Source organism: Rutilus rutilus (genome assembly GCF_951802725.1).
Source record: "Rutilus rutilus genome assembly, chromosome: 16".
NCBI lineage: Eukaryota > Metazoa > Chordata > Actinopteri > Cypriniformes > Leuciscidae > Rutilus > Rutilus rutilus.
In genome coordinates this window covers 4,884,623-4,896,215 of record NC_140224.1, presented here as the reverse complement: position 1 = coordinate 4,896,215, position 11,593 = coordinate 4,884,623, and the positions used below count along the sequence as shown (strand labels likewise).

Sequence of the window (11,593 nt, the reverse complement as noted above, 5' to 3'; positions counted from 1 at the left end):
ATGTCCAGAGTTCAGATTTCTTTACTGCTTGAAAGTCCTTGTAAAGTTTAAATTAAACTCTTGTGTTCCCCTGTATGAGTGAGCATCAGTAACCATGAGTCGCATTGGTGTGACGTCACCTCCCCTCTTCGATTGATTGGCTAGAGGAGGAACTGTCAATCTAGAACTAGTGGACCAATGGTGATGCTTAAGCACGCCCTAATTTACATGAAACTCGAACTGCAACATTTGGGAAAGCAAGCAAAGAACATGGAAAGAAGAACAGAGAAAAACAGCACAAGAGAACAGAGTAAAATAAGCAGAAAATGCAAGAGAACACAAAGTACAGAGTAATAAAACTGAGGAAAACATAATTTTTAAGAAAGCATAAGTTTAAGTTTTGTGCAAAATAACTGCACAATAATTTTTAATGTGTTTAAAGTTTTTATTCATGCTTGTTATTTTTTTATTCACGCTTATTATATTTTGATCCATGACCACGTTGTTTGCTATTCTGATCATTTAGTAAAAAAAAAAAAATTACGTTTGTGCAGTATATTTTTACGTGTTTTAAATGTTTTGATTCACACATATTTTTTGTTTTATCCTTGGCCGCAATACTTTAGACGGGATATTGATCCCATAAAATAGCAGCATAAACAACAGAACAAGAGGATTCATCATCATCACGCACCAGCAGCACTTCTGTGAACGGAGAAAAAACAGATTAAACTATAAATAGCATAGGTCTATACGCAAAATATATTTCACATAGGTTTAAAAGGTTTAAAATCACTTAAGGCCTCATTATACTTCTGCGTCGGACATACGCCGGAGCCTATACGCCGTAGGCAACGTGTTGGTTTTAATTTATACTTCTGTGTCGTTGTCCGCGTTGACGCGCACCTGGGGAGCATGTTACCCCGAGGGAGGGGTTCTGGCAGACCAATCACAGCGCTTGTGTCCGCGTAGAATTGACGCGTTGTTACATTTTTGGAGAGGTGCACGTCAGGGTACGCCGAAGGGTACGCGCGCTACACACAGCCTACGACGTAGCTACGGCGGCAGTTCGACGCAGAAGTATAAAACAGGCTTAGGGTTAGTTAATTAGGGTTAGTTCTTCTACACACAGAAGAAAGCTCTGTCTAGGCCAGGGGTGGGCAACTTCGGTCCTGGAGGGCCACTGTCCTACAGAGTTTAGCTTCAACCCTAATCAAACACACCTGAACATGCTAATCAAGGTCCTCAGGATTACTAGAAAATTACAGGCAGGTGATTTTTTTCAGGGTTGGAGCTAAACTCTGTAGGACAGTGGCCCTCCAGGACCGAAGTTGCCCACCCCTGGTCTAGGCTCTGCCCCGGTACGGTTTGTGTCATGCTATTTATTAGTCTTGCTGTTTGATAAGAAAGAGATTAAATGTAGTTGCTGTAAACTCTGTAGTAATTCATTCAACTGTATCAAATGACTATTATTCTGATGCATGGAGCTGAGTAAGAACTGATGACAGCACGGCTTGATCTTTGGTTAGGGTTAGGGTTAGGTTGACCAATCAGCGGAAAGGGGCATTTTAATCCCGCCCATGTAGAGATCGAATATTCAAGCTGTTTATCCATTTTGGTTTTATTGTGTTTCCATTTGCCGGATTAGAACAAAGTGTGATGAAAACAAATAATCAAATATGAAAAAACGACACAAGATTTGTTTATGTTCATGAGAAGAGTCGAATATGTGATAAATGAACGGTTTCTTAGTTTTTCCGTTTAGAAGACGAAAACGAGAAAAACTATCCGAAGGTAAGCGGACTGACGTCATTTTGAACAAAATCAGGCCAAAAATGAAGGTAATTTTTATATTGGTTTGGGAGTTCGAAACAGCTTGCCAAAGCAAACTTTCTGGAAAAGTTCGCTATGACTGGTAAACACCTTTTTTACTACCATCTTTTCCGGTTCTCCTGTTGAGTCTGTCAAGGTCAGAAGTCACGTGTGAAAACACACTGGAGAGCTGATTTATAGTAGAAAATTAGTTGTAGTCTACTCCTGATGATGTGAGTCACTGACACTGTTTTTCATGTTTCAATGTTTAATTGTATATCAAACACAAATTGAGGTATGCATAAATAATGACACAAAAATAAGTGTAATGGATAATGGCAAAATTATTTAATTTTGGCTTTTGTTGGTTTCCTTACCAACACTAAGTGCCACTTTAAATATGCCAATATTGCAAAAAAAAAAAAGCTAAATAAACAATATATTATTATAAAGCAGAAAGAATTAAACATTTTCAAAATCTGTAGAAATGTGATAAGAAAACAGAATAAAAAGTAACAAAAGGCAATTGCGACTTTTTCTCTCACAATTCTGACTTTTTTCTTTGCAACTGCGAGTTTATATCTTTAAAATTGTGACATAAAAGCTCACAATTAAAGTTACAAAGTCTGAATAGCGATTCTGGGATATAAACTCGCAGTTGCAAACTTGTCTCAGAATTGTGAACTGACTTTTTTTTTCAGAACTGGACTTTATAACTCGCAATTTTGACTTTTTTCTCAGAATTGTAAGATAAACTCGCAATTGCAAGAAAATCTCCAAATTATGAGCTGACAATTTTTTCTCAGAACTGGACTTAATTCTCAATTCAGACTTTTTTCATAGCAAAGAAGAAAGTTAAATATTTGAGATGCTATAAATACTTTCATTGTGGTAACTCGTTGCACTCACTGATAAGATAATGAGTAGTGATATGAAATAAGTAAAAAATTGTCCACTTTTTATTCTAATTAAGTTGTCTGAATAAGGCTGGAATATTTTGCTACACTGAGGTGTTAAATTCATGTTTCATTCTCAAGCCCACAAAACACATCAGTACTTGTATCTTCTAACTGTTTGAGTGTACATTATTGTGTCATGTTTGGCTCTCCTCCAGCATCGCCCTGTGCCTCCTGCAGCATCTGCTTGTACTGGCTTTTGAAGAACCCAGCCTTGTAAAGGGAGAAAATATGCTGTAATAAACTGTACATGCTGTAAGCATTTAAACATATAGATTGTGTAGACAGGTGAAAGTGCCAGCGATTGAAACTGATGTTATGATGGTGATATACTTTATAGAGTGCCGCTGTGATGAGAGCCAGTAGCAGCAGTCCTCCTATTACTCCTCCAATGATCTCTTTGGTCAGGTTCACCTCCTCATACACCTCCACTTGAGTGTTAATCTACAAAGTGGAAAAATGTGAACAAGTGAATTTTAAAATGCAGTCAGAAGTGATCTCAGTGTAACAGGAAGTCCCCCTCCTTCCTCCTACACAGATGTTCCATGTCCAACAATAGAGACATTATAATTTGACGACATGATTGTTTACTATGTACATTCTTTTGTTATAATGCATCGGTTCTAGTGTTTATGATCCACATCCCTGTCTCTTGTGCTGTTGTTGTAATTCGTTTTATAATGCTATGTACTACCATTAAAAAGTTTGGGGTCAGTAAGATGTTTTTTTTAAGTAATTTTTACTTTTATTCAGCAAGGATGCATTAAATTGATCAAAACTGACAGAAAATAGAATATTTTATTCTATAAAATTCTATTTTATTTTTATTCTATAAAGATTTCTATTTCAAATAAATTCTGTTCTTTTGAACTTTCTATTCGTCAAAGATTTCTGAAAAACATGCAGTGGCACAAATGTTTTCAACTGATAATAATAAGAAATCTTAAGCAGAAAATCAGCAAATTAAAATGATTTGCCTCTGAAGACTGGAGTAATGATGCTGAAAATTCAGCTTTGACGTCACAGCAAGGTTATTTTCGTAAACGAAAACTGAAACTAAGACTAAAACTATTTGTCAAAAAACATTTTCGTAAACTGATATAAAATTAAAAATTCATTATAAATGAAAAACTAAACGAAACTAACAGCAGTTACTGAAAACTAACTGAAATAAAATAATAATTAGCAAAAATAAATAATCGTTTTCGTAATTAATAAGCTCTTTACTTTGGTGGAAAATATGACCTGTGGCTGTCTAAGGAAATGCCTGATTTGGCACTTCACGCACGTGAAGTTGCTGAGGCGATTAACCGCTGTCCTGTAACGCGCTCAATGAAAGACCATGGCCCGGTTCCCCGATAACGCTCACTCTTAGCGCGCTAAGAAGACTCGAAAGATATATCTCACCAAAGTTGTTTATGTTCCTAAGTGTGTTCCCCGAACCATACCTTAGGAAGCTGCTTAAGATATACCTTCTTACGTGCGACGTTACCCGGTGCTGTCCGTGGCGATGCTGCTGAATTGGCTGATATCGATGGCTCGAGAATCAATTATTCTCTCGTGCAGGGGCTGTTTATGTGAGAAAGCGGTGTTCTTTATAAAAGAAGCACTTCAGAAATAGTTGAAATTGCATTTATTAGGACTCATGGATATTATAAAAAATAATCCAAACTATAATAGCCTATAATAGCCTAGCCTACATATTTTTAAATTGTATCATATATTGCTGCCATAATGACCATTTCTAATTTGTACGTGCTTTCTTCTCTTTCCCATTTTTGTTCGCTGAGGTGGAGCTGCGATGAAATATTGTTCTTGGAAATACTTTCCAGCATTTCAGTAATAAAAGTGTAGGCCTACATCTCGGTGCTCGGCAGTGATCAAAAAGGGTTTAAACAGTGGATTTTGAATCTCTTCTTGTAAACTCAGAGATATGGATTCAGACGGCAATTAAATTACCACACGACCTGTTTGTCAAAAAACAGTAGGTACTAATTTGGGTAAATTTTACGCGGGTTGGGTGAGAAAAAACACTGATATTATGGATTCGGACGGCACTAAAATCACCGACTCACTCCTGTAAATGTTTAAAATACCATACAAGCCCATGAGAAACAATATTAGCGTCCGAATAGGACTTAACTGACAGTAGCCTATGCTTTCACTGGCCTTTAAAAGCGCTTTTTAATTAAATTAACAATATTGTATAATAATATAATTAAAAATCTAACAACAATCAGTGTAATGACAATTTGATTCTTTGCATGAAAACACTTGAATTAGCTTAACTGAATACTGTCTGGGTGTATTAAAACTTCAGAATTATATTCGTATAGACCTGCAACAGTGATAAGGTAAAGCTAAGAGTGGTCCAGACCAACCTTACGAAAGTGTGACTTACAGAAGATATACTTAGCGTACGAACGTGTCGGGAATTATGCCATAACGTTAAGAGAGAGGTTAAGGAATAGGTTAAGAACTACTTAGCGATAAGAACGTTTTGGGGAACCGGGCCCATATCGCTAGTGCTAAGCGGCTGTTCATAAAGGATGCGTCTGTTGCAGTGGAATGGGAAATAACAAAGGTAATGAGACGCAATTTGGACTTCTTTTAACTTGAGCGCAGCATTTTTAGAATGCCGTTTCATGTGCGAGACGCGGGTGCAACAGCAAAACAAGTTCGTCAAGCACAAAAAAAACTTTAATGTACTACTACTGTATGGTTGAGATGTCATGTTTTCATGAAGGCTAATAATACTATTATCCACGTGGAGACATTTCCCCGCAATGTATGGAATATCAGGACACGACACACACACACACACACACACACAAGCGCGCGCATACAAAAACAGACACACTCTTCTGCCCATCAGTCAGCGGCTTCGCAGAGCGCTTCACTGAAGCTCAGAAGGCTTCCAGTGCTATGAAGCACTTCCTCCCGAAACGCTCCAGTTCGGCTTCACGGCGCCCCAAGAGCACGCCGCAGCCAGATAAGACGGCACCGCAGGTTCATCGGCCCGGCCCAGCGGCTGAGACCAGCCAGCGTCTGAAGCCAGCGAAACAGTACCCATTCCCTAAACGCCAGGGCCCCCGGCTGAAGCTCACGCTCGACCACGAGCCCAAAAAGAGGGGTCTATGTCCCGCCACGGCCCGACCAGCCCCGAAGACCGCTCAAGTGCTTCTCACAGCCCCCTCTTCAGCTCAGGTGGCTGGAGCAGTATTAAATGCAGAACATGGGCCCGTCATCTGTCACGCACCCCTGCACCCAAACGCTGTTTTAACAGCGACCCACAAAAAGCACAAATCGAGCAAAATTTCTCACATAAACCCATGTCGGTTCGGGCCCCCGAGTCTGGGCGTTCCACCGTCAGATATGATCTTACCTCTGGCTCATCGGGCTCTGGCTTGGCAGGCCATCCCCGGAGTTTCAGAATGGATAATGAACATTACAAAGTGCGGCTACTCGCTATAGTTTGCCCACAGACCACCGTGCTTTCGCGCTGTTATCCAAACCTCGGTAAGGAGCGCCATAGCTCATGTCCTCCGCACCGAAGTATCATGTCTGCTGGCGAAAGGGGCTATCGATATAGTCCCCGCGTCACAAAGCGAGTCGGGGTTTTACAGCCGTTATTTTCTCGTTCCGAAGAAAGACGGCGGCTTGAGACCCATTTTAGATCTCAGACATCTGAGGCCCACATGACACGGCCATTCAGAATGCTTACAACCAGACACATCCTAGCGCAAATTCGCCCAGGAGACTGGTTCTTTTCAGTGGATCTTACTTTCACATCCAAGTGAACCCCCACCACAGGCCATTCTTGAGATTCGCCTTCGAGGGGCAGACATATCAATACACAGTCCTACCATTTGGACTGGCGCTAGCGCCTCGTACATTCACAAAGTGCATGGTTGCAGCTCTCTCCCCCCTGAGACAGCGGGGAATGCGCATTCTGAACTACCTCGACGACTGGCTCATACTGACTCAGTCAGAGGCGGAGTCCCATACTCACAAAACCTTGCTCCTCAGCCATCTAGAATGTCTCAGGCTCAGGGTAAACTTTTCCAAGTGTATACTGTCCCCCAGCCAACGTATCACGTTCCTGGGAACAGTTCTCGACTCCGTACTTATGTGAGCATGGCCCACCATGGACTGGGCTCTATCAATTCAGCGGCTCGCCGCGTCGTTCAAAGAGGGCTCCTATGTACCCCTCCGAACGTTTCAGAGGATCTTGGGCCTTATGGCTTCAGCATCATCAGTACTCCAACTAGGCCTACTGCGTATGCGTCCTCTTCAGCTGTGGCTAGCACCTCAAGTACCACCCCATGCATGGCGCTCAGGCTTCGTGAATATCAGGGTGGACCAGCACTGTATCAAAGCTCTGGACCCCTGGAAAAACACCAGCTGGTACCAGCAGGGTGTGAGCATGGGTTTGGTCTCAGAGAGGAGGGTCATTTCAACAGATGCTTCCAACTCCAGTTGGGGAGCCCTGTACGAGGGCAGGCCTGCTTCCGGCCTCTGGGCGAGCTCGGAGAAACGCCTACACATCAACTGCCTCGAGATGAGAGCGGTTTTTCTAGCCCTAAAAAAACTTCCTCCCATATCTGGCGGGACACCACATCTTGGTCCGCATGGACAACATGTCAGTGGTCTCCTACATAAATCGCCAGGGCAGCCTCAGGTCCCGCAACCTGTTCGCCATAGCCACACAGCTACTGCTATGGGCTCAAACCAACCTGCGCTCACTCAGGGCAGCTCACGTGCCGGGCACGATGAACATAGGAGCAGACATGCTTTCTCGGGGCAATGTTCCCCCAGAAGAATGGTCACTCCACCCCCAGACGGTTCTCCTGTTATGGGAGGTCTTCGGGAAGGCACAAGTAGACCTCTTCGCCTCAGAAGACAACTGTCACTGCCCAATCTTCTTTTCAAAGAGCAGGGATGCGCTGGCCCACTAGTGGCCCAGCCTCCCCCTTTATGCGTTTCCCCCGGTCTCTATGCTCCCCCAGGTCATCGAACGGATCAGGAACACGGATTGCGCAGTCCTCCTTGTAGCCCCCCCTCTGGCGAACCCAGATTTGGTTCCCAGAGCTAATGCAGCTGTCTGTGATAGCTCCGTGGCCAATCCCGCTGAGGAGCGACTTCCTTGCGCAGGCAAACAGGACTATCTGGCACCCCCGTCTCAACTTGTGGGCCCTCCATGCATGGCCACTCAACGGGTACCCCAGGACCTCCCAGAAGGTGTCCTGAATACCATCATGGAGGCTAGAGCTCCGTCTACTAGGCGCCTCTACCACCTTAAATGGTCAGTGTTCTCCAGCTGATGTTTAGCTTGGAACCTCGACCCACACACTTGCGAAGTACCAACGGTACTTTACTTTCTCCAAGAGCTGCTGGACGCGTATGTGATGCGTATATGCTGAAGTGTATGTGGCAGCTATCGCAGCCTTCCACGTGCAGGTGGCCGGCTCTTCTTTAGGTAAAAGCGACCTCATAGTTCGCTTCCTTAAAGGAGCCAGAAGGCTTAACCCGCCTCGGACACCTTCAGTGCCGGCTTGGGACCTTTCTCTGGTTCTACGGGCTCTTAAGGGACCCCCCTTTGAGCCACTTCAGTCGGCTGATCTAAGACCCCTCTCTCTTAAAACCGCTCTGCTGTTGGCACTGGCGTCAGTAAAAAGAGTGGGGGACTTACAAGCGCTCTCCACGAGCGCTTCCTGTCTTGAGTTTGGACCTAATGACTCAAAAGTCTTCCTTAAGCCAAGACACGGATATGTACCAAAGGTGCTCTCAACACCGTTCAGAGCCCAGGTTATCTCTCTATCAGCTCTCCCAGTTTCGGGAAAAGATAGTGATGCTCACACGCTCTGCCCCGTCAGAGCTCTGAGAATATTTTTGGAGCGTTCGGCCTCTTTCAGACAGTCTGAACAGCTCTTTGTCTGTTTTGGGGGCCGCACCAAAGGGCTGCCGGTCTCGAAACTCACGCTATCCAGATGGATAGTGGATGCTATTGCTCTGGCATACACCTCACTGGGCCTCCTGTGTCCCATAGGTGTAAGAGCTCACTCCACAAGAGGCATGGCTTCCTCTTGGGCATGGTCCAGTGGAGTCCCTATCGAAGACATTTGTGCGGCGGCCGGCTGGTCCGCTCTGTTCACATTTGCAAGGTTTTATAACCTAGAGGTCCCTGCTCTGCAGGCACGAGTTCTCTCCATCTAGGCCCTGGCTCTATGGACCCAGGCCAGTGTATAACTCAGACACACTGTTGTGACTTCACAATTCTATGTGGGAATAATATACTAGGTCCCTGGCTCTTTCGACCCAGCCCTATACATATTTCTGAGTGGCCTTTGTGCTTCACTTTATACTTGCATATCATTTTAGACCCGACGTTCTGGTCTGTGATATTCAGACTACTCTGTTATAGTCCCGGGGCTCCCCGGATTCTCAGAGTAGTCATAGGCGAATAGCACGGCGTTTTAAATTGGGTTCCCACAGCGTTTGCAACGCAGTACGAGAGAACGTTCTCGTAAGGGAACGTACTTGGTTACTTACGTAACCTCGGTTCCCTTAGAGATAAGGGAACGAGTACTGCGTTGCCTTGCCGTGCTATTTCGCTCATATCAGGTGTTTCGCTTCAGTCGATATAGACCTGTCATATGGCGAGTTTTCTCTGAATTTATACTCTCCTGCCGCGTCCATTTTGGCGCGCTCGAGTCTGGCAGGGCGCCAAGCGCTCCCATTGGATCGCGCACTCCTGCTCACTTGCCATAGGTTCGTGCAGTTGCCGCAGCACAGCCAATCAGCTCGCTCGAGCTATGATGCTTTTTAAAATAAAGGCTTCAATATTCTCGAGAAAAGGAGTTTTCCCACAGCGTTTGCAACGCAGTACTCGTTCCCTTACCTCTAAGGGAACCGAGGTTACGTAAGTAACCAAGTACGTTCTGTTAGCTCTGCTAAACTATAATTACAAAAACTAAAACTGAAACTAAATAAAATAAAAACTAAATGGAAATGTGTTTGCAAAATAAAAACTAAACTAAAACTAACAATACAATTAATGAAACTAACTAAAACTAAACTGAAATTTAAAGCAAAATTGAAAAGATATTAAAGGGGTCATATAATGGTACATGCACTTTTACAAGTTGATTGTACTGAAATGTGTGTTGGCAGTGCCTGTACACAACCATCATAAAATGATAAAAATCCATCCAGTATTTTTTTTTTTTTTATCTCCTTATATGTTTTCCAATCTCTCAAATCAAGCCGTTCGACCTAGTGACGTCACACGGTCGGACGCCCCTCCCACGATTGTTGATTGACAGCAGCGTTTCAACACAGACCCGCCCTCGCTCGTGAGCGAGCTGTCTGTCATCATAGTCCGCGCGTCATTGTTGATACGCTGGAGCACTGTCTATGAGCAGAATGGCGTCTAAGAGATTGTGGTGTTCTCTTGTTGGGTGTAATAAGGAACACAGCAGTCATTTTGATGTTCCTAAATCCGAACCGCTGAAGCTGCAGTGGCTGTGTTTTGTTTTCGAAGGGAATATTCCCCACGATCAACGTCACTGCTTTCATGTTTGCGCGAATCATTTCACACACCAGACTGCTTTACATACGAGGGTCAGTATAAAGCTTGTTTTGCTAAGAAGCTGCTCCTGAAAAAAGGATCGGTACCAACTATTCGTGTTCCTGCTGCACCTCCAGAAGAAGAAGTGAGTGTAACGTTTTATTAACCTTTATATTAATATTTATATTAATCTTTGCAAATCGCTAGCACGCTTCACGATGAATGCGGCTATTTTTACACTCAGGTACATTACGGCATGTTTTCTATGTACGACGTTCTCAATATAATTCATAATCCCACGTTTATAACGAACAACGCGTTATGGTTATTGTGTTATTATTTCAAACGGTGTACGCACAGAACAGAGGGGCGGGGTGAGCAAAGCTCATTATCATTTAAAGACGCATGCACTTAAACGGCGTCCTGAAAACAGAGCTATTTTTGACCAGGTAAAATGAGTGTTTTCTTACAATACTAATGAGAATTTTTAATTAAAGTATATTACAAACTTTTAATTTAGACCCTAAAGAATCATATTAGCTTGTACAAAAATTATATAAATTATTATGCATTATATGACCCCTTTAAAATAAACACTAATTTAAAAAAGCAAAACTATAATAACCTTGCGTCACAGGAATTAATTTTATTTTAAAATATAATAAAATATAAAATTGGAAAAGATCCAAGATGGCGGCGCGAGTACATCGCGAGGCTCGCGGTCTCTCCAGATTCTGTAATTTAGCAGTATTTTTCTTGCTCATTTCGGGTCTGTTCGTCCAGAACAGTTGTGCCTTAACATCGTACACCCAAGGTGAGCTTTTGGATATTGGTTTGCGAATTTCCGACAGTTTTATGGACAACCTTCGACTCCTTCCTGAGATCGCCAGATCACCCGAGGCTATGCACTCTGCCCGGCCGGGCGGAAGTGCTCGCAGGCGCCGGCGAGATCGTAAACAAAGGCGGGGGAAGCGCGGAGGACTAAGAGCTAAGCTAAAGCTAACACCACACCGGCTCTCTTTACCCAGCATTTTCCTTGCCAATGTACGGTCGCTGTTGAACAAAATGGAGGAGATTCGACTCAACATCACATACAGCAAGAGACTTTTGAACTGTAATGTTCTAATTTTCACGGAAACATGGTTAAACAGCGGAATACCGGACAACGCTATTGAGCTAGCGGGACGCCATACATTCCGGGCGGATAGAACATTAGATGGCTCCGGTAAGACCAGAGGTGGTGGATTGTGCATTTACATTAACAAAGCTTGGTGCA

At 43.4% G+C, this 11,593-nt stretch overlaps 1 protein-coding gene across 1 annotated transcript in view; it reads right to left on the bottom strand.

The window, feature by feature from the left end:
• Positions 1-2,117: 2,117 nt before the first annotated feature.
• The window catches only part of LOC311306186 (integrin alpha-X-like), a 49,593-nt gene continuing 40,117 nt past the window's right edge, over positions 2,118-11,593 (bottom strand). Inside the window, exons 29-30 of the mRNA XM_084434450.1 lie at positions 3,081-3,191; positions 2,118-2,960 (exon numbers count right to left, since the gene is read on the bottom strand). Coding sequence (XP_084290576.1) covers positions 2,877-2,960; positions 3,081-3,191 — 195 coding nt within the window. The 3' untranslated portion in view covers positions 2,118-2,876. The remainder of the gene's footprint in view (positions 2,961-3,080; positions 3,192-11,593) is intronic.